A 27,673-nucleotide genomic window follows, 5' to 3' on the forward strand; every position below is an offset into this window, starting at 1 on the left:
ATGATCAACAGTAACGTAATCAACCACGTCACCAGAGAGCGCTTGGGTTGAATTTGTTTACAACAAAGATGGCTGCCGCTGGAGAATTGAGATGCGTTGATTCCGCCATCGTTATGGCGTCTGTTATAGAAGATATCGACAGCGCATTTATTTTAAAAGAGGAACAGAGAGCCGCGATCAAGGCATTTGTTGATCAGAAAGATGTTTTGCTGTCCTTCCTACGGGATTCGGCAAAGGTTGAATTTATCAGCTAGTGATGGGACAACCGACTCTTTTACGGGAGTCGGTTGGCCTACCGAGTTAATAGATTCGGTCACCGGTGATTGCGTTTAATTTTACATAACTATCAAGATAACATTACGTGTATTTGTATGTGATTTAGGCCTAATACTTTCCCCTTGGTAATGTAGTATATGAATTTCCATGAACACAATTCTAAGATGCACGAGAAATAAAGGCTTCTGTTATTGGTTGATAAGTCAAACTTGCCGAGAACCTAGACACCCGTTTGAATATAGACTCGCGCAGTAGCCTCGATTACGGTCCTTACGGTCTCGTTCAGTGGCCTGGTGCGCGGTCTCCTTGTGACAGCCTAGCCTAGCTACCACGTAGCAACATTCACTTCTCTAACATTTAACATAACATAACTACCAAAATAACATGACGTGTATTTGTATGTGATGTACTGTACTTCCCCATCGATAATGTGGGAATTGCTGTGAACACAATCCTCTAAGATGCACCAGAAACAAGGCTTGGTTAATAACTCAAACCTGCCGACAACCAAGACACCGCTTGGTTACATTAGAGTCGAGCGGCCGGCCGGTTGCACGGTTACATTCGGTCTCGTTCGGCATAGGGTCTAGGCATTGACATATATAAAAGGGTCTATGTAGCTCATTTCCTGATTGATTCTACCACCACCACTCCAGTCCAGTGGAGGCGCTAATGAGCTAGATTACAACACCCACAGTAGCAGAAGAATACCAGCTACACAACGGCCAACCATTGACATATATATAATGCCAACGGAGGGTTACATTTTATGTTTCATGTTTAAAAAAAAGCAAGACCTTCACCTGCATAATTGTTATTATTATTTGCCCTTTCACACAGGAAATACTGCAAAACCACCAAAACCACCAAAATCTTAACAATACAACAGTAAATCTCTTTCAACAACAAAAACATAAGGAATAAAGAATTTAAGACGAAGTACCCTAATACTTTGAATATCTTAATAAAACATTGATTTTAACAGTGTAAAACCAACCAATACACACATTAAACATAAAATGAGTAATAGTCATATTTGTGAAAAAAACAAAAACTGATGCATTACATATGCAATAATGTACATTTTGTATAAAAGAACAGGAAGGTGGGAACTGCTGTGATTCTCTTAAGGAGGAACGTACGACTTCTTTTCTAAAGTTTAAAGTTCAGAAAGAATGTAGAGAGTGGCTGGAACTACGTAGAAAGTGGCTCTCTACGTTCTTTCTGAACTTTAAAACAAGACTGCACACCACAAGTGAGCTCTTTTTTTACAGATAACTTATTAAGTTATTAAGTAAATGCAATGTGAAATGCATTAAGGAAGCTTTAGGTTTTCCTGGTTGAAGTACGGTTCATGGTAAAGTGTCAAATCGCCCATGGACTGAAAACTTTTCTGCAAAAGTGATCCCATCAGTAACATTTAAAATAATAATGATAACAATGCTTTGACCCCCAACCCCCCAATCCCTTAGGCTTGTAAAATGTGAGTCACGCAACATTTCTTTCCTCTTCAGTGCTTGGCCATTGATAATAAACAGGACCATTCTGCCTTCAGCCTATCAGCAACGGAGACCATATTTCCTTTATTCATGTCATGTTTAGCTCTTCGGCTTCAGCTCTGACGCTTTGTCCCATATTGTCTGTATGCGTATGGTGGTTGTTGGTGGACGACCCCTGACCCCTGCGGTTCATCTGATGGAGGAGGATCAGGAACAGAGCAGAGACGATGAGGGACGCTCCTGCCATGAGGAAACCTGATCCGTAATCACTCATCTTGTCAATAAAGAACCCTAAAGGAAGAAGTGTGTGTGAGTGATTTGCAGTCTTCAGACATCCATATATATATATTTTTTTTTTTTATCATAACATTTTAGTCAAATGTCAACATTCCTGATTGGAATGCACCCATGCTGGCCAAACACAGGAAACGTACAGTTATGGAATCATTTTGGCTTTATTTAATGACAGATAGTTCTGAAAGAGTCAAAAGACTGAGGCAGAGATAAGGAAGAGAGAAGATATTATCCTAAGGCGGCAATGCCACCGCCTTCATCCCGTGCAGGAAACTTTTATAAATAGAGCGCTTTGATGAATCCTCAACATCCATCAACTCCCTGGTCTTCAAAGTGCTCAAAGTACTGCACGGTGCAGTAAATAAGTTAGAAATAGTCTCTGTGTCAGAAGGACCATGCTAAGTTATAAATAGGACACCACCTTCACTTTACTTTATTTGAGGTTAGTGTCAGCCTTTAGCATAATCTTAAATGTAATATTTACGTGTGGTTTCCAAGAAGGAATAAAATGTATGCTGAATTGTCTACTTTATAAATATAAGTTATCCTTTATGTGCTTTATGTGCTTGACGTTAGAAGGTTATAGCATGTGGCTATTAGTCGCTCATCGGGGTCGGGAAATCAACTTTCCAGTCTCATGCCGACTCTGCTAACCTCATGCCGATTCTGCTAGCCTGGGCTAGCTAAACAGCTGGAAAGTCAAGTTTACAAATGTAAACATCAGGTGAACACTGAAGAAAAGCTGGAGAAGACGAGCTTAAACTAGCAGGACCATCTCTGTGTTCTACTAATGTCTACGGCTCGCTCATCAGGACCAGGATCAGAACCAGCTCAGCGGTCTCCAGTTTTTCAAATGCAGACATCAGAGTAAACACAGAGTAAAAGGAGAAGTTGGCTATCAGCTATGACCTATGGCTACAATCCCAACTACGTGGACAAGCAAGACCATTTCTGGATCCATTTCCATCTGCATAGAGAGGGGGCACCGAGGCAAGCGTGGAGGAAATGAACACTGTGTGGCTGTGATCTTCTCTGCTGGGCATCCTGCTAGCCAGTGTGCAGGCGTCGGACGGTGAGCTGAGTGGCCTCCGTGCCTCCGTTGATTTCCATCGGTATGTCAGGAGCTGTGGTGACCTTTCACAGAGACTTGGCTGGATCCTGGAGTGCCAGTGCCTTTCAACCGGGTGACTTTTTTGTCTGTGTGCAGATCTGGCAGCCACATTCTGCTTCATGATGAATCATACACAAGTTGAAGTAGCTGATGTGATAACATTTCGCTGCAATTGTACCTTGTTTTCATGTGACAAATACAAATGTATTGATTGATTGATGGGTGGTTTTGCTACAATCCAAATTAGGAGGTTTTCAGGATCTTGTTACAGTAAGCAGAGAGTAATGGAGACATTAAAGTGAAAATGAGTGATGGAGGGGTAAAGTATTAATTGTTGTTTTCCAAAATATATACTGTGCAAATTCAAAAACTTCTACACCTACATCCTGAATGAAATAATAGCAGCCTGTCTCACTTGAATTATCAAATCACTCTCAATCCCTGTTTTTGCTACACTCAAGGCCGGATTTACCACCGGGCCGATTGGGCCGGTGCCCGGGGGCCTCCAACCTCTAGGGGGCCTCCAAGACCCCACTAACTGTGTGGCCTCATCCTTTTTTTTTTTCTTCTTTTTTTTCTATTTAAAATTAAATTAAAGTTTGTGTATATGTGTGTTAACAATAATTTAGTTGCACACAAAAAAGTATTATGATCAGTTTTTAGGCTGTGTCTGATGACTACGAGTCAGGTTACCGCGGAAACTGTTGATAGAGGCAAGACAGGCGGTGGAGGATAGAGAGAGAGAGAGAGAGTAGAGGACATCGAGAAAACAAAACAAACAACATGGATAAAAAACGGTGGAGCAGCGGAGCCACAAAACGGAAAGCTAAAAGGGAGAAGGATAGCAGAGAGGATTTAATTAAGAGTAATATTCCAACCATCTCCACTTTTTTCATAAGTCGTCTCGACGCTAATAAAGAGCCTGGCTGCGCCTGCGGTGATGCTAGCAATGCTAGCCTGGCTATTTCCAAGGGGGTAAGCTTCGCTTCAGAACGCGAACCTCCGATGGCGCCATTTTGTTGCTACGAAGCGATCACCTCTTGTTAGCATTACACTGACCGCCATGTTTTTTTTACGTCACTTGACTGCGAATAACTTTACATCTGAAGCGTTTAAAGACTCTATTTGTCTGTTGTTTATTTCTAAAGAAACACGACAATGTATATGGCTCCGTAGCAGACGTTTTTGTAAAAATAAGCTAACGATTGTGTCATAACCAATTGACTTACTGTCGCACAGTAGAGGAATTACCGTATAGTACAGGAGAAGCTCGCAGGCAGTTTTGACTTACATTAGCTGTTTAGGTTTAATTACTAATGTTAACTAGCATGTTAGTTAGCAATAATTAGCCTGTGCTTATGTTATCTCCTTACATATACCTATGCTCTCCGTCTCTGTAAGATTGGAAATGATTGAGATTTCTCTCGGCACAGCTACCAGAAGACTTACAACTTTCAGACACGTTGCTCACGTCACATTTACGTTGTCTCTGTCAGTTGGAGGCTGCTCAGTAAAGCAAGAGATCACCGGAAAAGTGCTTCTAATATCCTTCACTGGTCTCCGTCCAGAGCAACGGGGTCTATTGGTCCATTATATACTGTCTATGGCTATTTCAGATGAACAATTAGAACAACATCAGCACCCTAAGCATTAGCAGCACGACAGACAGAGAACCACAGCCCGGCTGGAGTGACAGACACCTGTTTAAATGCCCCTCCCCCTTTGATGAAAGTGATGCTTTTGAAAATATGATATTTCTGACAATAAATGAAAGATTTTTGAAATGGCATGTCTATTTTGTCTTGAGATGAGATGAGAACAATCAGAACACGGCAACAACCCGCCCGGAACTGCAGACAATTCACCACCGCGGGTCAACTACATAATGCCTATTGTCTCCGTCGGTAGGATTAATAAAAGCCTTCTCCTAAATAAAAAAAATGTCCCCTTCTCCGGTAGGATTAAAGCTAAAAACCCCGTTAGTGTCCCTTTAGTGTCTCCGTCGGTAGGATTAACAGATCAAATGCCTTCTCCTAAAGCTAAAAACCCCGTTCGCAGCGGTGGAAGCCCGGTGCTCGGAAGCTTCACCGGCCGCTACGAGTTCATGTCGCTGACCAAGCCTGAACCGGTCCTCGCTGTCGCATCTCCGCCAGCGGTAGGGCTCCGAGCATCGAGAGCCCCACTCGGTGCCGTGTCTGCGCGTGCGTGTGTGCGTGCGTGCGTGTGTGTGTAGTAGTAAAGAGAGAGATTGGGAGAAGGAAGTTTGTGTGAGGTGGACCTGCTCACCACAGATCCAAATCTTCTCAGATGTTGCTACTGTCATATGCTGCACTGTCTCTTCATGTGGCACATTATGTTTGGCACATTGTACGGGTCACTTCTTATAGCATAACAAGGTAATACAGTGTTTAATCAAGTGATGACTGATTAACAGTAATGTAAATGCAAGTATAGGCTCTTAACCTTGCAGTTTTTGCACATATCATGTAAGACTCAATTTCTCCATTTCTTTCCACAAAACTCTCCTGAAAGTGCCATTTAACGGTTTATTTTTTTTCTTAATTCCCGGGGGTATACCCCCGGACCCCCCTAGGGTGATTTTGATGACATGCTTTTCGAAGAAGAGGTTGCTGTCCAAACTAATTCCTGATGGTGTGGATGTGTGAGGAGGGAGACAGAGTGAATTTACAGATGGTGAAGCAAAAGTTGTGCGATGTATGCAAGAGGAATTTGGGACCGATAATGATCGTGTCTGATTTGTCACAGTTAAGTTTGAGAAAGTTGGTTTGTATCCATGATTTAATTTCACTGAGGCAATGGTCAAAGTGGAGTGAGTTGCCGTGGTGGGGATGTAGAGCTGAACAACATCGGTAATGGCGTTACATTGTCAGGTGTCATTACATATCAGGAAATTATGACATAGAATAAAATAGTTGCCATACATTAAGTTGTGCAACTTAACTTTGAGAACTACATTTCACGCTGAGAGTGAGCTGTATAGGCCTATACGTATATATAAGTTATACGCAACCTATTTTCATTCATATATTTGAAACAGCTCTGTTACACTAGGCTAGTAGATGTTGATCATCTGTTTCTCCGTGAAGGGGAGAGAAAGTGAGAGAGAGTAAAAGAAGTGCTCAACAATCAGCTGTTTTTCCAAAGTCAGTTCTTTAGGCTGTATTTTCATAGATTTTAATCTGCTTTATTGCAATAAATTCTGTTGATTTTGTTCTGTGATAGTTTCAATTTTGTCCTTTGTTTTATAGATATTTATAGAGTCATAATTAACATCACAAGAAATGGAGTTGGAGAAAGTGGTTTTGTTTTAAACTTAAGAAAAACCCACAGCTTACTTTTACTGTTTCTAAAAATGTAGATGCTGTGTGAGTTTGGGCCGTGAGTTCTGGGAGGGGGGGCCTCCAAGATTTTGTGCGCAATGGCCTCTGCATTCTAAATCCGTGCCTGGCTACACTAACAACCTTCTTGAAAATCCATAAATACCATCAGATGAATCCAAACTACAATTATGTGACTGTGTTTTTACCACTCTGTTAGAGAGGTTTCCCCCATCTGATTTACTGCTGGCTGTGCTCAGAGGCAGGACACTTTCTGGCAGGGGTTGCTGTGCCTGGGTGCCAAAGCCAAGCAGGGTGTTTTTCAGCCCGTATTAACTACTATTGTTTAGAGTTGTGTGTGAAAATGGATAATAAGCTCAGTAATCGGGTTCAAATGCTCATTGGTTTGTAGGACAGCGTTGTGGGTGGGCTGCAGTATGTGTTAGTTTGCACAGAGAGAGAACTGGAAAACAAGATTTATCATACTTGATGTGAGCGCCAGGGTCATTTCAGTTTACTGTTATAGATATTCTCATAATAGAATAGATTAATGAAAATAACTGCAAACATATTGCCAAAGTACCTGACCGATTTGAGAAGCTTTACAGCCGCTGCCAAACAATCTATTTACTTTGAAATGTATTTAAATGTATTTTGGAGGGGTGGTGTTATGCACAAGTAAGGGGATAGGAGGCGCTACATGTATACTTAGTTCATTTTTCGTACTAAATCCATGCTAATTGCAAAAGAGGAATGTACAACATGAAAAGCAGAAAAAAAAAAAAAAAATGTTATACCTTGAGAAAAAGTGAAGTAGTGTATCCAGCAACACCATATTAGGAAGATAATATTAAACATTTGGATGTTTTATGTATCTTCCCACAACTTAAAGCTGCTCTAGTTTATTTAATATTACCTACAATATGGATCACATGACTACTGAATGTGGAAGTGGTTGCTCATAGTGATGAAACCAAAGAAAATTATCATTTGACAACGTAGTTTCCTTCAGCTCTCCTGAGCGTTGTAACATCTTTCAGCTCATTGTTTTGGTTTTCGGCCGCATCTGCCAACTGTTTTCAGTGAGTAAGCCTTGATATACGTACCTACTGAACGCTATACCTGCCCAGCACCCAAAGACAGACTGTAAGACTTAGCAACAAGCTATCGAACATAGTATAGTATTAAGCAGCTGAACAGCCAGATATTTCCTTCAGGGGTAGGTGGAAACCAAAACGGAGCTAAAAGGAGAGTGAATATTAGACCTGTGGCCGGAAACACGATTTCAAATAAATGCCAATGTTGTTCTGTGTCTGCTGCTGTGCTGTTTGTTAGTTTGGATTACAAATATTGTTATATGTGTCAATTATTGCTATAGTCACAGTTTTGAACAAAGAAAAATAAAATCCTTTTTGGCAATAAGAAGAAGTTTGGGTTTTCTACTCCTTGTTATGCCATTTCACTATTACAGTTGTTCTCATGTTCTGTAGGACACAGTATATGAATCTGGACAAATGTCACAAGTAACAGAATGAAAAGTCAATGGGGAAGAAACTCCATTTAAAGGGGGAAAAAAGAATCTTTGAGAAGCAATCAGCCACGAAATTAACACAACCATAAAGTATCATGATATTGTAATTTTTGCACAGTTGCTCTCTGAATGAAAACCTCAGGTCCTGTGGGATGGACCGGACAAAATTGCTGATTACCTGAAGGGTGGTGCTGCATGTCATGAAGGTATAAAAATCTCATTTTGGATGAATAGGCTCACTGGACTGGGGTTACAATGCAGAATGGTGTATAAGCACATCCATTGTGTGAGATGTAATGTGTTGGAAGAATAGGCTCAGGAAAATGACAGACACTGTAACCTTGAATTGATGATTAGATTTTTTCCCTAAGCTAACAGAAATGTTAACATGCAGTGAATTAAGTACAATTCTGTTCTACTCTGTGCAGCTTCTTGTTTATATCGAGCTGGTAGCCAGTTAGCATGGTGGAACAGATCACAGGGAATTTTACAGCAACAACTCAAAGCTAAAAATCAATTTCTCTTTGATATGCACAGTTGGGCACACTGTGTACTTGCAGTTATCTATCCAAGCATATTTTTCACTCACCAGCAATGGGAGGTCCGAGCAGGCCTCCGCTACTGCGTATGAGCAAGAAGAACCCCAGCGCACTTCCGAGCCTATTGACGCCCACAATCTCAGCCAGCATGGTGATGTGGATGGCGACCGCAGCACCGTACATCAGGCCATATGCTGCGCTGAAAGCAGCCAGCTCTAAGTAAGAAGAGGCCAGCGGGCAGAGGAGTAACACAGTACCCAGCAGAAGCATAGTTGCTGTCAGCTGCAGCACCTGGTAGGAACAGAGACACAGGAGACAGATATGATCATCAGTGTTTGCACGTACAGTGGCCTCCACATTATGCACTTTTTTCATGCAGGCATAATATTGCTTCTCTAAAGGAATTTCTAGAGTTATATTACAAGATTGATACCACTCTCATGTGTTTATGCTAAATATGATGCTACAACCAGCAGCTGGTTAGCTTAGCTAAGCAAAAGAACTGGAAGCAGGGAAAACAGCTAGTCTGGCTCGTTCCAAAATATAATCAGCTTACAGGGACTATTTCTTGGAGTCCTGGAGTTTTGTCATCACTGTAAAGTTGCCAGACGGAGTCTGAAGTTATTGCTCAAGGCCAGGAATTACTCCAGCATAACCCCATGTCAAACTACAAATGGTCATTTTTAACTTTTGAACAGATTAAACAAATAAGGTTAGAATTTAGTTAATCAGTGACCCGTGATTGGCAGTTGGCTGTAGCTTCATATTTACTGTACAGACATGGTTGTCGTATTAATCTTCTCATCTAACTCACGCCAAGAAAGCAGATAAAGCTTATGCCCCAAAATGTCAAACTTTTTCTTAATATTATAATATATTATAATATTTTCACATGTATGATCAGTAGGAGTTAGATTTTTAAGTTGCATGTGGCAGCCGGAAATGGCATGTCCTGGCATGTGCCACAGGAAGTGGCTTGTCCTTCACCGTAAGACGTAAAATATAACTTTTAACGTTAGATTTTACGTAAAATATAGACGTAAAATATATAAAGTAACGTAAAAATATATAAAAGAACGTAAATGTAGACGTAAAATATATAAAATAACGTAAAAGAAATGGTTGGGTTTAGGAAAAGAAGAACGAGGAAAGCAAATGTGACTCACGGGAAACGAGCCCCGGTCTCTGCGGGACGCGAGACAACAACGGACGGTTGGGTTTAGGAAAAGAAGAATGGGGAAAGCAAATGTGAATCGTGGGAAACGAGCCCTGGTCTCTGGGAGGAAAGTCCTGTGTTTTTCCCTCAGACACACATTCTTCCTCTTACTGCTACGGCGTCAATTCACACACAATCGCAATTGGCATACGGAAGTACATGCCACTGGCACGTGCCACATGCCACTTAAAAATCTAACTCCCTCTCTGTATGATGCTACACGCTTGGCCATACCATTGCTTTTAAATGTGTGATTTTAAAAATGTTATTACTCTAGTTAACTACCAGACTGACCGTACCATCTCCACCAGTCTCAAGTTTGCCAACCAGCCAAAGAACACCCTTCCAAACAGGTCCAACACTGCAGAGATGGACATGAGTGCAGCTGCCTGGTACTCCTCAATCCCCTTACTACGAGCATATGGAATCAGGAACAGACCTGGGGCAAAAAAACCCAGTGCAGCAAACACCCCAAACATTGAGTAAACCATGAATTTTGCATTGGTAATGAGGGTATAGTCGATGTAGCGAAGGATTTTGGTCCTTAGTTCAGCCCTCTTAGTCCTGTTGTTTGAGTCTTGTATTTTCATGGTTGAATTAGGTATTTCTTCAGGGTCCTCAAGAAATGCCTTGATTGTCCCGTGATCAGAACCATCAGATACTCTCAGCTCCTCTGCATCTAGGAAGCTTGGTTTGCTCTGCTCCGAGTCGTCTTTTGGTAGCAATTCCTGGGACAAGCCTTCCTCCCCTGCTTTGACCTCACAAATCACGTATCTGGTGGCCTTTAGGGGCCTCAGCAGCATCCCACACACACAGAGGTTAAGCTGCAGACCCCCCAGGATTAGCAAAGCACCCCTCCAGGAGTAGCTGTCAATTAACAGCTGGAATAAGGGTGTGAGGACAAAGGTAAGGACGCACTCTCCAGAGCTGGCCAAGGCGTTTGCCACTGGGCGCCTCTTTTCAAAGTACAAGCCCAGCATGGTCACTGTGGTAGGCCAAGTCATTGCATAGCCAAAACCTGCAGCAAAAGATACCAGTGAATTTGAGTTAGCGTTGTATGTGTGTATTTGCTTCAAATCACTAACCATTCAGGAATCCCACTGTCAAGTAGAGTTCACTCAGGTTACGAGCGAAAGACCCAAACACGACTCCTATGCCGCACATCAGTCCTCCCATTATTACTACAGAGCGATGGCTGTAGCGAGCACTCAAAACAGATGCTAATGGAGCTGCAGAGGGACAAAGGAAAAATGATATATAATAATGTTAAGACACATACAGTTATTGTTTGGGGGAAACAAAATTCCAGTGTACAGTACTGAATGTTTATGCATTTCACAGCAGGTAAGAGGTCCTTTTTATTTTTTAGATCTATAAATAAAGATGTTCTCTTGAAATATAATCCTGTTTGAATAATATTCTCAGTGAAAACAGACATTAAACTAAACCACAAAAGAGCTTTAAAGGGAACATTCGACACCTTTACTGTGAATGTACAATCAGTCTATTGTTATATGCAGTCCACTGAAGAAATAAACTCCCCAGTGAAAGCGAGTTCCTCTGCTTGCGGAGCCGTGGCAGCTGTGCCTACATGTACCAGGATGCATTGCCCGCAAGCATCTCTTATTGTTATATAAGAGGTCTCTTAGCTTTTTAGTTGAGAAAATAAACTCACACAATGTCATAAAAGGTAATATTCTTACAGAAAAATTCAACCATCCACTTTTTGACTTGGAGTTTGTCTCCTTTACCAAACCAAAATAAATAAACCAAAATAAATAAAACTCACCAAATCTGCCTTAATTTGTCTTTTCACTGTTCCAACAATCATCACTTCTGTTTTGTCTAAATAAATCCTAATTAATTCACTGACTTAAAAATATGCCGACTCCGTGCGCTGTATTTCGCCGTGGTCTCTCTCTGCTGTCCCGGCTGCAGCTGCCCGGTTAACAGTGGCTCGTTGGTGGCTCTCGTTACTTCTTCAGAGGCAGACAAAAGCCTCCAAAAATTCGCCTTACTGGCCTTGGTTGTCGTTTTCAGTTTATCTTTGTGATGCTAAAGAAGGTATCCAGCAAAACCTCTGTCCAAGTAAACATGCAATAACATCCCCATGACCATGGCAACAGTATCCAGCGAAAACATGGCGAAAACTGCCCACGCTGACTTTCATTGCAAAATGATTCGGTGTCTGTTGGTTTGAAAGGCAATTTGAGCAATGGCACCACCATTCTTTGGCATTGGCATTCTGCATTTCTTTGGCCGTGTACTCTGGTTCGAATAAATGCAGCTGAATATCTGAATCAGCCAAAACGCTGTAAAATGCCAACATGCTGTAAAATGTATCCTTGTCCACCAAATGGTCATATTTTGGGATGCCATTTTCCACTTTTAGCAACTGTAGCAAGTTTGCAATACAAGATGCTTGAAGACAACAACAAGCTTCTGTTTCTGAGTGGCATCTTGAAGTTCTTCTGTCCTCCGGTGACATAATTGGAGGACAGAAGTAGAGGAGCTTTTGTGGCTGCGGCCAGCTGAACCCCAGAGACACAGAGACCACAGAAAATAACGGCATGCTTTTTTCAAAAAACATCTCCCATATTCAGATAGATAGAGATACGTTTGAAAATCGCTAAAAAGTCCCTTTAAGATTTTTTTGCAGCAATAAATTTACCTACTATAAATTTATTTGACACACACACATACACAAACACACACACTTATTTTGAAAACCAAAAAGCTATGTTATTGTATTTTCCTATTAGTTACTGGTGGTCAGAACCTTATAAAGTCTGTGTTTATTCAAAGGTCAAAGGTCAAAAAGAGGATGGAATCTTGAAATCCTACAGCGTACACAGAGATTTCAAATCAATATGCACTTGTAGTAAAAACATTTTTTGATAATTACCCAAGAAGTGAAGTGTAGCCACGGCAATAGAGGTAATCCAAGATGTTCCTGTTGCTGTGGCTTCAAAGTGTCTGTGTATCTCAACGTAGAATACACCAAAGACCTTAATGACCCCATAGGTCAGGCCAAAGACCAGGAAGCAGGAGAGCAGGATGAACCGGGCGTAGCCACCATCAGGGGCTGCCGCTGGTGCCACAACTACCCTCGCCTTCTGAGCCATCACTGGGGAGTCCATGTTGATCTGCCACATTCAAATGTCTGGGAAAAAGAACACAGGGGTGTTAGTTTTCAGTCCTCTGTAGGCTACACAGGTTTTTATTTAAGTATTGTACGCTACCTTTAAAGTTGCATGCGTTATGGAGTGAAAAAATAAGTCACATAAAAAAGTGATAAATAGCAAATGGCTGAAAGAAAGGAGCCAAAGGCCACAGACACACCAGCAGCTACTTATCTGCTGCGGCTGCTGGAGCGTCTGCTGCTGCAGAAGCGCTGAGCTCCATGTGAGGTAATAGTCTGCACTCAGCTGAAACCGTGGCAAATCAACATACTGTACATGTTGAATGTTCACTGGCTGAGTGTCAGGGGGTTTGGGGATGCAGTCGTACCTGGGCCCGGGGTTTTGAGTTTGCGAACAGAATAATGCACAACAATGTAATTCAGGATGATGTAAATATCAGTTATGGTAAAATTTAGCATTATTGTACCTTGGCATAAGCAAAAAAAAAGATTACACCTGCATTAATCTGTGATTTTATTGACCGGTAGTCTCGCATTGCCAGACCTTCCTCCACAGCGCTGCGAAGGAGGGTCTGGCTAGGGTAGGGTGACCAGATTTCCTGGAGCTAAAACCGGGACACTTTGCGCGTGACCGTAGTGTGTTTGTGCACGCACACGCTTTTTAACGTGAACATGTGCCAGCCCTGTTCAGACACAGACACAGACAGTAACTTCCTTATTTTGATCCTAGGCTCCTCGTCTAATAATAAGTGTTTTTTCCTGTGAAATTAAAAAAATTGCAGTAACAGCCTTTTTCAGTTTAGTGTGAGATTTATGTTGAGATTTTTTCTAAAAAATATTTTTTTAAGTGTTATTTATTCCAATAACAGCAAAGTAATTATAATTATTTATTGAAAATTTTGAGCATTAAACACTTAATTTCCTGCATTCTGGTGAATTTTTATGCACCTATTTCTACCTTTTTCTGAATCAATGTATGCTACAAATATCTTTATTTAAAGAGAAACAGATTACAATCCAAATATAAAAACATAATGGAATATATTGCAGTAAGGCTGTCAGGCATTCTGTATTGCTTTCAACAATGTATTCTCCTTTGGATGGACTTTTCTAATTATATCTGAGTCAGCACACATGTAGCCTATAGTAATCATTTACTCTTACCTCCTGTTTTGCTTCTTTTGTTGGTTAAGTAACCTCCTTAATGTGCATATGACAATTATTCACCTCAATGATACATTCATTCATTTTAATTTATTAATAAACCCCTGGACTGTAATATTTCAGATGTTTGAGCAAGATTTACTGCTCTTGTCCAAAACTTTGTGCACATTCAAAGTATATAAACACAGTAGTGTTCTCTGAGATTTGGAGGAGTCGTGATATTTTGAGAAAAATAAAGAGATAATAGGCTATTACAAGAATAAAATCACAAGCTATATTTCAGAAAATAATCTATACCTGCACCATAGTCTGCTGTGCATTACGTGATTGCTCTGCTGATACGGTAGCGATAGATCTCAGACCTTCTGACAGACACAGAGCCCCGTTTGGGTCTCTGGTCTCTGAATGAGACAAATTGTTTAGCTATGGTGGCTGTACGCTGCTCTACGTCGGAGGTGGAAACCCGAAACTAAAGAATACACGGAGCACAAACGCAACACATCTGCCACAGCATGTCCACAGCTGAGCGCATCCATGAACCTGAAGCTGCGCTGCATTTTACAGAGAGAGTGGACACTAAGAGACGCACAGGTGTGCTTCAGAGCTCCGCGTGTCTGAGTCTGAACCGTAGACTGGAAACGTCACGTCACGGGAACTTCGAACTAAATCATTAGTATTGCGCTCCTAAACTTTGTGTTGATGGCATCACTGTATTAGACTGATTTGGCTACGATTCCTCCGAAAACTTCACCCCTTTCACAGCTTTCCTCACGGAGAGACGGTTGCTAGGTGATAGGCAACAAATACAGCATGGTCGGACCCCGCACGTAGCTGCCCGTTCTATTCGCCTCGGAAAAATAAACTGGACAAAGTTACATTCGGGGCTACACTCAAAACATTCGGGTCTGAAGACACGGCAAAATCGGCTGACGCCGCTCCTGGTGTAAACCGGGACATTTTGTCGGGACTCGGGACAAGCAATTAAAAATCGGGACTGTCCCGGTCAAATCGGGACTGTCCCGGTCAAACCGGGACGTTTGGTCACCCTAGGCTAGGGACATCCAGCGGAATCTTCGGCGGCACCTGAACAATCCTGGAAATTAAACGTTGTCAATGTAGACTAATTGACCAGGGAGTTGATTACTAAGTGACACACCCAAGACGTGGCGTCACCAACACGTTCACGTGGGGTCAGACTAAGTGCTAAATGCTAAAATGCTCATTGGGCCAACAGTGACTTCTACATTCACTGAGGAAGTGGAGCAAATAGTGGAGCAGTGCTCAAGACTCACAGAATGCCATCCAGAGTGAGTACAACAACAAACTTATTGTGTGTGTGTGTGTGTGTGTGTTTGTGTGTGTTTGTGTGTGTATATATGTGTGTGTGTGTATATATGTGTGTGTGTGTGTGTGTGTGTGTGTGTGTGTGTGTGTGTGTGTGTGTGTGTGTGTGTGTTGTGCAAGCAGATTAGATTTACCATGCATGCATGATAGGATTTAGCAAAACGTTTTTCCGTTGATGAAAAATGCATAACACACTTAATAATAACAATAATGGAGCTTCATAGACTGCATAAGAACCTGTTTACAAAGGATTTTTAAGCATTTTAATTATAGAGATTCCCTACCTCATGTGCAACTGGACTGAAAGAGATCTGGACCCAAATCTGGATCATTACCCCAAAAGCTCACAATACAAGCCAAGTTGGATTACGACAAAATTCACTATACAGTTCACACTTTACACACATGACATTATATTTAATATTACATTTCTACCATACCTGCTGTGGTCAAAGTGAAGCCATCATGCTGCAGGCCACCCGAGGATTTGTGTGGTTTCATAACCTGATACCTTGGCCCTCTTTCCTTGTCACATGCAGCAGTGGTGGTGGTGTGACTTACACAGCATTTGTGCAACATGCCTAACAGGCAGAAAAAGCACGTTCCCAGTTAAAGGGTGCTGGGTTTAAAAATGAGTGTTTGAGTAAAACATTGATCGTGCCTTGTTATGTGAAATCCAAGGCTGAAGTTACAGTATGTTTAATACACACACATAATCATAATCACAATAGTCAGCATCCTCAGCAGCGGATGATCCATGGAGAAGACGTAACGGAGCAGCATTGTTTTTGTACTACAAGGGAGAGTTAGCCCTAGTATATTACTGATCAGCATTAAGTGTGGAAATTTAAACTCAGTTAGACATTTATGCCTAATTGTTCATATCTATAAAACTGTACCTTTCATTTTTAACTTTGCAAGAGAAAAGGCTTTGATCACTGACTAACCCTCAAACGTAATGCTATCTCAGGTGATGAGTTTGGCTGGGGTTGCTGGAATGTAAATTTTCCTTAAATCAGGAGAGAGCCACCAATGTCACACTGAGCTCTGGTAGCATCCAGAACTGGCTTCCATGTATTGAATGAATACTACACAGTGACTGTCCAAGTTAAATTGGGCCTTTTGTAACATACGGTCATGTAACCCCACAAAATATCGTAGTTAGCTTATGATATGCTGCTTGGCTTCGGAAGTAATGCTACATTAGTGTTACTGTTGGTAGTGAGCTAGTCAGCTGGACATGCTAACGTCTGCAGCACACAAACACACCTAAATACATTCCAATCACTTGCTGTCATGTTTTTGGTGTTGGGAAGGTAAAAGAAAAGACAAGACCTCCCTAATAATTTACTGAGTAGTGAGTGTGTCTCCTACCACATCCCTGAGCACACGTCTTTGACCTCTCTCAGCTTCCGCTCTCTGTGTGTTGCTGTTCTCAGAATCCCTTTATTTCAGGAAACAACGACAAACTTCGAGCTAGCAAGCTACACGCTGAAAAGGCAAGTTTTGAAGACAAATTGGATTGTGCAATACAGCAGGGCTGCTTGGTTCTTTAGGGGAATGATTGTAAAGATTTACAAAGAAAATGTTGACGGCATTTACTATCTTAACTTAGGGTGACCAGGCGTCCCGGTTTGACCGGGACAGTCCCGATTTTAAGTTGCTTGTCCTGGGTCCCGACAAAAGCCTGTCGGGACGCTAAAATGGCCCGGTTTACACCAACCACTATGAAATTGTCCCGGTTAAACGGTTAAAATGCTGACAGCTAAACAGTGTAAAAGTGTGAGTGTGTTGTAGAGGATTCCAAAGGCGGGACTTACAACAGTCTGCCGCTAAAGCTATGAGCTAAAAGTCACAAACTAGCTAGCACTTGGTCACTGCTGTTGTCGGAAAAACAACACAGACGTGAATAAAGGTTGCGTTTACTTAAAACTGGTAAAACTTGTGGTGCATTATTGTAAAATACCTTTTTCTCATCTGTTTTTGTCATTTAACAGCAATTTACTGGTGAAAGAAGTTATTGTTAAAAGTGATTGTTATTACATTGTTAATAAATCATTTAAATCCCCCCCTTTTTTTGTGCTGATCTGAAAATTGATCCGATTTGTGACTCATAACTGTGATCTGATCCAACTGTGTGAGTTTCGTGATCTGTTGCACCCCTTTACAAAACCATTCCAAATAATCAAAGTGATGCAAAACAGGTTATTGAACTCATGTCAATTCCTGATGATTCATAAGATATAAAGGAATGAAGTAATGCACAAATCATGAATTAATTCATGCATTAATTCATAATTCATGTACCATTCCCGTAAAGTGTTACCATAACTTTAGTTCAAGCCTGTGGCAGCAGTTCCAAATAATTTGTTTAGTGCCGTGCAATGAAAATTACCTTTTCACAAGTTCAGTGGGTGCATTTTCCAAAAGAATGCTTTAATTCTGAAAAATGAAGTTGGTACCCCACAAAACTCACGCAATGTCTTTTAATGTTATTTCTTAGATATGTGGGCTACATTCCAAGAAAATTCATGTATATTAACTGAGATAACCCATTATGTTGTGAGCAGTAAGCCTACGTGTGCTGTTGGCAAAATTGTGTCTAATCTGTCTCTGTCTATGTCTGACCTGGGCTGGCACATGGTCACGTTAAAAAGCATGTGCGCGCACGAGCACTATGGTCACGGGCAAAGTGTCCCGGTTTTAGTTCTGGGAAATCTGGCCACCCTAATCTAACTGGGACTTTTTGGAACCAATTTATGGGGATTGCTATGGACGAAGTACACATGGTTATACATTGATAAGAGCAAATTATGTTTAACCATGTATCCAGCTAATTTAAATAGCTCACATAACTGTATTGTGTACTGTATTGGTTACTTGGCTCAGAGTAGTTTTGTTCTTCCTGAAACAAGTTAGTTGTTCTTTAAAAAAAACCAAAAACTATTAGACATAAATAAATAAGACATCGCAACTTTTATTGCAATTGTTTACAAAAGCTGCCACAAAATCAGGCAGAACAAAGGCAGCGAAATCTTGGAGGGACTGCCTGAATAGCATGATACAATGACAGGCTATATTCTGTTCACTGTGGCATTGTTCTCTGCATTCAGAAATGCAAGATTTTCAAAATTATATTTTTTTGTGCAGCAGTGCAACATTCGGGCCGTGGTGATTTAAAAATGAGAACAGTTGCAATTGTTGCATCTATAATGTCCCAGCATGAAGTGGAAGCATTTCCATAAAAATAAAGAATTAATTCAGACAATATAAATTGGCACATGATAAACACCTTCATGCGGAGATCAATCTACAGGCTCAGACAACCAAGACAGTGTGCTGCATGGGGCAAGTCAACACAGTGGGTTGCCCAGCGAGTCCTTTCATATGTGATAAGCTTCCCCATGTTCACGTTTACCCAATGCCTCACAGGCAGCTAACATGAATCCTCTGATGATTAATGTGTCAGAATGTGTCACAAACTAAAGCAAAACCAGCAAGATGCTCAGTGTCTAGAGTAAAATAATGTTTTTTAAATGGGATGAAGCCCAGACATGATGCTGTCTAATGGTCATGAAATAACTAAGAAATGCTATTAAAGTGGTTTTAACTCTGAAGTTCCTGTGCTTTGAGAGGCGTGAGATGCATTTTGAATGTTTTCAAATGGCTGTAAATTGGCACGCTCGGATTCATTACTCTTTAACATTGACTCATTAACAAACAGAGGAAGATGGATGTGATTGAAAATGTGACAAGACTTTTTACAGTCAGATGGCTTCATTTTCCCACACCAACAGCTCAGATAAATGTCTCGTCAATTACCTTTAACGGCCTTCCAATAAACTCTTGCAAACTATTAATTCAGCTTTTTAGGGGCTTTGCAGTTTACTAAAGAGGCACAGTACCAAGGCTTGTGTGTCAGAGCATTACTGGGGACAAGCATCTTCACAAAGTCAAGTGCACAGCTGTTTGGGCCAAGTTTCTGTGGGCTCCTGAGTCAGCAGTCTCTGTCTAACAGACAGTGGCAAAAAACGTTTTTTAGTCTCGCTTTAATAGGGCAAAAAAAATCATTGATCACATTAGATCTTCTGGAACTGCCAGCACAACACTAATCCATTTAACTGAGGGCTATTGTTATATTTATGTTATTTTGTTATATTTCCATACTAATATATCATTTTGGACATGTGCACTGTCATACGATACAATCATCCAACATCATGGATTCATGTTCTATTCAGCACATTTTTATGTTTTTACTTGTAAATGTTTTTTTTGGTCCACTCACACTTTTAGTTTTAATAATTAGTTTGGACAGACAGACAGACAGGCAGACACACACACACACACATGCAGACAGAAACATCAGACAGACAGATACCCACAGACGGAGGGACAAAAGAATAAGGCCCCGTTTACACGAAGGGAAGACGCAGATATTTTCCTGCGGTTTGGCCTCTCATTTACACAGAAAACGATTATTTCTAAAAACTCCGGCCAAAGTGGAGATTTTGGAAAACTTTGTTCGCATGTAAACTGAGACAAACGGAGGTTTAGGCAGCTGAGAGAGAGAAAGAGGACGTGATTGGTTGCTGTTGTTGCTATTGTTGGGATTCTGATTGGCTAACGTGGGCTTGAGCTTCTCGTTCCACCGCCACCTACAGGTCTGGCGTGCTCTTGACTGCATTGGCGGCATATATACACGCGTACGTGTAAACAAACACTTTTCTGAAAACCAAGAGGTTGAAATGTCCGTTTATGAAAATAGCCGGCCACGTGTAAACGTAGCATAAGTCTTCTCCCTCTGCACACCCGGTCCAGTCCAACACCCAGACCATAATTCAGAAGGGGCTAGATCTCCAGGATAGTTTTGTGTGACATGGTATCAGGAGGAGAATTGTCTATGCCTTTTGCAGAAGATCTTATGTAATTTTATTTTCATGGAAAAATCTTGCTCATGGTGCACAGATCATTGAATTATACATCCCCAACGGGTGTTCTGTAAACAATTAAAGATTTATAGGCATGGGTGATAAATTATAAATCTACGGTGGGGATGACTGTGAAGGGAAGAGCAATGGTATAGATGGAGAGGAACACCCTCTGAATAATACATATAAGTGCTGGAGAGGCCTGACATAGTGGGGACAGAGGGAAGTGTTAGCTGTGATTCCAGAGGAAACTGAATTTATTGAGTTCGTCTTATTCACTTGTTCTGTTTCTGGTTTCATGTCTGAATTGTAGCTGCAGGGGGGACTTGTTTGTCTGTACAGGCTGTTCCTAAAGGTCACCACACAAGCCTTAAAGAAATACTGTTACACTGCCTTTCATACACATGTCTCAGCTCTTTATGCATGCAAGTGCTGTCCATAGTAACCCTGCAGCGTGTGAAGAAAAAACAACATAGTGCTGGTCTTTCCCCAAGATCATTAAATATGTATCAGGGTTCATGTTGCACAACCACATTGGCAGTATTTCCTTCATTAATGAGTATTTTTCAAGGATATACTATAAAAAGGAGAAGACAAAAAAACAATGCTATTTCTGAGAATTTCAGCCTACCAACTTTTGAGGAAACATTGCTGACTAAACCTTTGTTGTTGTTTATTGCATGTTTTTTTAAATTCGGAAAGCTTCAGCAATTCAGCAAGTTAGTGATGCAATAACTCCGAAATACATACTCCATGTCTTTGAAGAAAAACAGAGATTTTATACAATATTTGTAGTTAAGTGCTGATTATGTTACGTTGTTAAGTGCCTCAACTCCTCATAAGGTCCATATGGGGCTCAAAATAGAAAATAATGGCTTGTAATAAATAGCCATCCAATTGAAGAAACACTGGCCTCTAGTCGTGCGAATAGTAGCGAGTAGTGAATAGTGAGGTGTCAGATTTGTGTTTACGACGAGACCGATTTGTGGATGTAACCAGCATAAAGCAACAGAAGTGTTACACAAGACAGAACTTCTCTCATTACCAATCAATTTCATTTTCTGTTTGTCACATGAAATTGTACGAGGTACAACTCTAGTGAAAAGTTATCAGCTCCTACACCCTGTGCGTGATTCACCATGAAGCAGAATGTGGCCGTCAGATCGGCACGCAGAAAAAGAGTCACCTGGTTGAATGGCTCAGCTAAAGGACACACAGCTCCCGCCTGAACACCGGCTAGCAGGATAGGATGCCCAGCAGAGAAGATCACAGTCAGTGTTCAATTCCTCCACGCCTACCTGTGCCCCCTCTCTGTAGACCTGGACGCAGAGATGGTCTTGGTTGTCTACGTAGTTCCCGATGCTGATGAGGGACCCATTGCCACATCACTGTCCAATGGCAAACAAATAAGGCACAACTAAAATTAGTAAAATAGATAATTCTGCATAAACTCTGCAGAGCTGATGGAGAGGTGACAACAGAGTGATGCACCCTAAATGTGCACCAGTTGTGTTTGTGTGTGTGTGTGTGTCTGTGTGTCTGTGTATGTGTGTGTGTGTGATGCAATCAGACACTTGATTGTGTGATGAGCCAAGGTCATTATAAAAGAACAATGCGGTGGTAACCATACAGGGAGGGAGTGCGCTGGCATAATTAGTGGTGGAGCCAAAGGTCCGGCAACAGTTTATAACAAGTCATTTCTATGTGTTTGCCTGCGACAAAAGACGAGTCTTATCTCAGATCCTGCAGGAATCATGACACACACACACACACACACACACACACACACACACACACACACACTAATTCACTTTAATTCAGTTTGGTGCTTTGTTTATCTCATCAAGTTGCATACAATGACTATGTCCGTTTAGCTATCCAGAAACAGTAAAAAATGTGATTTTTAAAGCCATAATACATATTCAAATATATACAACATGACGGATTGATTGGCCTCTCATGATCAATTAATCAGAAGAACTGTGAGGTTGTAAACCCTGCACAGCTGGCTCTGAGCTAGGAAATATTTAAAGACGTTTTTGTGAGCTAATTGTTAGGCTAGTCAGGTTCTGTAAAACTGGCCCCCGGCACCTTTCCCATTCTGTCTTCTCCGAAAAAACGGCTTAGTCAATAATCATTTAGGATTCAACCCTGCTTTAAAACCAAAGCATGTACGTTCCATCACTCACACACAAACTCTGTTGCTCATGCGCTGCAGCACACACTCCACATCTGCACGCCCCTGTAGCTTGCAGCTATCCTTTCATCCATCTCTACACTTTCCTCAGCCCCCAAGAATGTTCGGCGGTCAGCTTTGTTTTTAGCTGAGTGTGAATAATTCTGGTGAATGAATAGGAGAGCAGAGAAGAGTGATGTGGAGCAGGCTTCCTCCGGAGGGCAACTAACAGCCTTGTCAGAAATTCTGCAGACACAAGCAAACTCAGCCAACACTTTCTGCAAGCCCGGGGGGGAAATAGATTTGACCTTTTTGACGTGCATAACCATTAATCCATGGATCAGGTTGCATTGTGTGTGTGGCGAGGGAACAGGTGCGTCGCTAGCCCCTCCTCCTCTTTTCTTCAAGCTACATTTGTAAAAAAATGATGCAGTCAAAATAGATTTAATGTGTGACATCAGTTTCCCTCTAATTATCCCCGGGCGCAGGGGCACACAACAACGGGGAAACGAAACGCCACAACAACGGGACGGTTGTGGTTAGGAAAGAAGAACGAGGAAAGGAACCGTCACATGTGGGACACGCCGACAACAGCGGGACGGTTGTGGTTAGGAAGAGAATAACGAGGAAAGGAACTGCAACACGCGGGACGCCCTCCCCGGTCTCCGGGGTGAAAGTCCTGTGTTGTTGGACCCATCCACCCCCCCGACCAACCTCCCTGCGCGGACTTTTGCCTTATCAATACTACTCGCTACCGTCATCGTTCTGTGATCACGAAATATGCTTCCCATTGAAATACATTGCTTTAAAATTCGTAGTCAACACACAAAAAAAAACAACATTATCATGTCCTGTCCACGACTCAATAGATTCAATAACGTGACCATATCACAAACTGCCATGAGACCGGGCTGCACCATGAGTGAATAGGGTCAAACTTCTAACTCATAGATCTCACCATGAAACGTCCCCAGTTGATTACTTACATTAAGACAAGTATTGTTTGCATTTCAAGTTCTCTAATATTTTATGTTTAAATATGCAAATGAGGCATTATCTTGGTATATATGTGCGAATCTGCATACATTTCCAGAACAGAAATCTGAACATTGTAAATGTAGTTTGGTTGTTACCTTTTCACTAGTCTGAAAGAAGATATGATATGGAAGCAAAATAGATCTTCACATCGACCCGTGCATGAGAAACAATGTTTTTGCGTGCCGTGTCTTGCCTTAAACTCTGTAAGGATAATTTGATGTTCTGTCTCTCCTTGCATGACCTCTGCTTCAGCGCTTCAGCCTTTGCTTGCCTCTCTGTGGCACACTCCCAGAAAGCACAGGTGTGTGTGGGCTTACCCAGATGGCAGTGTTGCTGATGCAGAGGGGAGGCAGCCAACTAGCTGATTGGATGCGGGCAATCCACCGGCAATGCGAAACATTTTTTTAACACTAGCTAAAAAAAAAAATGACATCAATCAGTGTTTCCATGAATGTGCGGGTAAACAAATCTTTACTAGTGAGGACGAGAACCCAACACAATCTGAGCCGTGCCTCACAGAGTAGAATCATATCAGGGACAATAATTGCCGTGGGATTTATCGTGCATTTAAACATTTTAAAGTAATGAAAAACAAGAAAGATTGTTAGATGAGAAGTTCGATACCTCTCTCATATCTGTACATTACAGATTGCTTAGCTTAGCATAAAGACGGCAGCAGAGGGAAACAGCTGCCCCCAGCCACAAAACCACACGTTTACATTCCTCTCTGTGTACAGATTGAACCAATAAGATACGACATATTCATTAGAGCGTGCGCAATATGAAGCTAGAGCAGGTGGTCGTCATAGCTTAGCATGAAGACTGGAAACAGCTAGCCGTGCACCTTTAAAGCTCACGTAATAACACATTGTATTTTCATTTGTTTAATCCGTACAAAACCAGTGTGTGAAAGTGTGCCATTGTTTTTTACGGTGGGTTGTGTGCTGGACTTTTTGTCCAGGCACAGTGACTTTCTGGAGTCGCCGGTTTTATAACCAGTAGAGATCTCCTTTGCTCATTCATCTAAATCAGCAATAATTAAAGGAATCCACAAGTGCTGATATTGCTGGATGTCTAATGCCCTTGTTAAACACTGACAGACACAACATTGGTTCATGATCAATGGCTGCCAAATTGAGATACATCCCTGTTTGGTCCTCCAGTCACGGTAACACCAGCAAACAAGAGCAACACTAGTGAAACCATTACAGCCTCTCTTTGCCCAAAACCACACACACACACACACACACGCAATTATGGACAATTGTGTTTCCCTGTGCAGGGAAAATAGCGTAGAACATACAGCACAAACAGGATTATGCGTATGTGGAAATGATTTATCTCACCTTTTGATGTCGAGCTCTGGTCTCCAGGTGAGTCAGGAGGCTGTTTTCGGGAAATGCGAAGGTGTTTACAGGTAGATCCAAGAGGGAGGACGAGCTGGGGCTTAATGAGTGGGATCAGCTGCTGCTGAGCATTTCTTTGAAACTAAAGATCTCACAAAGGAATAGCTCTCTTGAGTTTGTTAGCATCCCCCCTTTCCTGAATTGGTAAGCAAAGATAATGTAGTAAACAATGGTTCATATTGATGATGAAGGGTGTAGGAGCCACATACTCTATGTTGTTTATGGTCTCATTTATATTATTTATTGATTATTATATTGTGCACTTACATTGTAGGTGGTGGGCGTGTTCATCGCGGCTTGAGCGGAAGTGATAACATATTTGTTTGCTTCACCTGTTCACCTGGGTTTTGGGGATTTGACAGAGAGGAGGTGAGCCTGGGAGTGAACACTTTCTGTTGACCGCCGCACTAATGCACTTATTTCAACTCACACATTAATAGGAATAAATCAGTACAATACAATCTTGAGCGCGTCACAGTGTGTTTATGCATCTCTCAGTGTTCAGTCCCTCGCGGGAGCACTTTGTTGGACTGCTTACAGCCGCAACAAAGGGTTTTGTATTATCAACAGCAGGATATGCTGCATCTGACAGATGTCACCTCAGTCTTGCTATAACAATATCAAGATGCTATTATTCCTTCATAAATCAACAAGCAATCCCAGAACACTGAGTTTGGTCTCATATTATTTTCGGTGTGTGCGTCTATTTGCTGGGTTTAAAAAGAAGGAATAGCTGATGAACGTTGCATTAAAAGGAACTGAGAGAAAGGAACAAGGAGGACAGAAGGGAAAGACAGTAAGAGAGGGAAAAGTCCTAGAGTGGGCTTCATCAACAGAAACATCAGATGTATAAGATAAAGAAACCAATTTGGTTTTCATTGACTATCTTTAGATTTAAATTAGATTACCTGAAATGCATATCATGGTTAGGGTTACAACATTTGATACAATGTATAAACATGTCATCTGACTGTATCACTGCACCATCACCTAAATAGCATTACAAGCATGCTCATGTGTTTATCCTTACTTAATTGGGTGCTGTCATTGTAATTGGGGTTCAAGTAAAACAGAGAAAACATTTTTGAATCTAAAACATCATGAAAACAACACAACAAACGGATTCATCATAACACAAAGGCAGAGAAAAGAGCAACATTGCTAATAATGGCAGTCCGAGCAAGAAGGCAATTTATAGTGACTCTTTTTATCTATTATTATTGTAGAAATTGGTATAGCTGCATCTGCTGCAAAATTGTTTAATGTCCGGGCAAAGTCATGACTCAATAGACAAGATATTTCATTCCTGTGGACTGAAACCAAAAGCTTATTAAGTTAGCTGTTATGGTGTTTGAGATCTCTTAATAATATATCAGTAAACACTGCAGTGTATTTGACAGAATACACTAAAGGACTTTTAGTCCTTACTAGAAGGCTATGGAGTGTATGTGGTTTCTAGAATAGCAGGGAATAACAGACATACCACTAAAAATGTACTGTAATATAACCAAGGCTTTAAACTGACACATGCCAACCCGCCAAATGTGGCAGGATGCAGAAAAAGATTTAGCAGTGTTTCCAGATTGGTCCGCCAAGAAGTTTGGGCGGTTGTGTGTGTGTTTTGCTTGGAAACTTTATCTTTATCTGGCAGCACTGCTTGTAGTACTAATCCTACATTTCCCATGAACACTATGTTGTGACGTTTTGTATAACCGTGGGCTACATGCCTAATCCAATCCAATCCAACTTTATTTGAAAGTTGGATTGGATTGGATTAGTTGAACAAAGTGCTGTACAGAAGAATAAATCAAACATCATTAGTAAAATACATAACTATATAACATGAATACCAAATATTAGTTGCGCAATGAAAACCACTCAATATAAATAATTAAAATAAGTACAACAAGTCAACATCTTACTAGGTGTCAAAAGCCACAGAGAAGAGATGGGTTTTAAGACGATATTTAAAAACAGACAAAGAAGAGGCCTGTTTAACGTACAGAAGCAGATCAGTCCATAATTTAGGAGCCGCCACAGCAAAGGCACGGTCTCCTCTGAGCTTCCGCTTAGTTTTAGGCACACTCAGGAGCAGCTGATCTTCTGACCTGAGAGAGCGAGTGGGGATATAAGGGCGTAGAAGCTCCACGAGGTAGGGCGGGGCAAGACCATTCAGGGCTTTAAAAGCAAATAAAAGAATTTTAAAATGGATCCTAAATTGAACAGGCAACCAGTGGAGTGAGGCTAAGATGGGGGAAATGTGCTCATGTTTATGTGTGCAAGTTAAAAGACGTGCAGCAGCATTCTGTACCATCTGCACCCCTGCCTAGCTGTTCTTTTACCAAACCCAACCGTCCCTTTCTTCTTTTCCTAAAAACAACCGTCCCGTTGTTGTCCCGCGTGTCATGGAAACGTAAGCCCACCCACGACCTTTTCCTTAACTTAAAGGGCCATGTTCATTTCACGGAATTCTTCCATGGGCCCATCATGGAATTTTTGGCGATTCTGTGAAACTGCCACAGATTTTGAGTTAATCTTTTAACACTGTTCCTTTAAAAAATGACCGATTTACACATACCTGTACATGTACCATAAATATGGCATTTTTCATCAGATTGCCTCAAGACCTTATGATATCCTTCACAAAAGGCATTTGAACACATACAAT

At 41.3% G+C, this 27,673-nt stretch overlaps 1 protein-coding gene across 4 annotated transcripts; it reads right to left on the bottom strand.

The window, feature by feature from the left end:
* Nucleotides 1–1,060: 1,060 nt before the first annotated feature.
* si:dkey-246g23.4 (monocarboxylate transporter 2) lies at nt 1,061–14,896 on the bottom strand. Of its 4 annotated transcripts, none has more exons than XM_028585780.1 (6): nt 14,862–14,896; nt 12,710–12,967; nt 10,890–11,033; nt 10,104–10,822; nt 8,639–8,879; nt 1,061–2,066 (listed from the first exon to the last, which is right to left on the bottom strand). In XM_028585780.1, exons 2-6 carry the CDS (start codon nt 12,957–12,959, stop codon nt 1,864–1,866), a joined length of 1,557 nt encoding a protein of 518 aa, XP_028441581.1. In that variant the 5' UTR covers nt 12,960–12,967; nt 14,862–14,896; the 3' UTR covers nt 1,061–1,863. The 4 variants fall into 4 exon arrangements, with proteins under 4 accessions (XP_028441581.1, XP_028441582.1, XP_028441585.1 ...); XM_028585781.1 differs by lacking the exon at nt 14,862–14,896 and adding an exon at nt 14,408–14,444; XM_028585784.1 differs by lacking the exon at nt 1,061–2,066 and adding an exon at nt 2,975–3,292.
* Nucleotides 14,897–27,673: the final 12,777 nt, after the last annotated feature.

Source organism: Perca flavescens, chromosome 8 (assembly GCF_004354835.1).
Source record: "Perca flavescens isolate YP-PL-M2 chromosome 8, PFLA_1.0, whole genome shotgun sequence".
Taxonomy (NCBI): Eukaryota; Metazoa; Chordata; class Actinopteri; order Perciformes; family Percidae; genus Perca; species Perca flavescens.

What these genes read in the sequence shown, in the direction of transcription:
- si:dkey-246g23.4 (XM_028585780.1), bottom strand. Translation starts at nt 12,959, where the DNA reads ATGTGGCAGATCAACATGGACTCCCCAGTGATGGCTCAGAAGGCGAGG. An exon ending in GGCTACACTTCACTTCTTGG is followed by an intron (nt 11,034 to 12,709) that starts GTAATTATCAAA and finishes GTCCCTCTGCAG; the next exon opens with CTCCATTAGCATCTGTTTTG. An exon ending in ACTTGAGACTGGTGGAGATG is followed by an intron (nt 8,880 to 10,103) that starts GTACGGTCAGTC and finishes TGTTCCTACCAG; the next exon opens with GTGCTGCAGCTGACAGCAAC.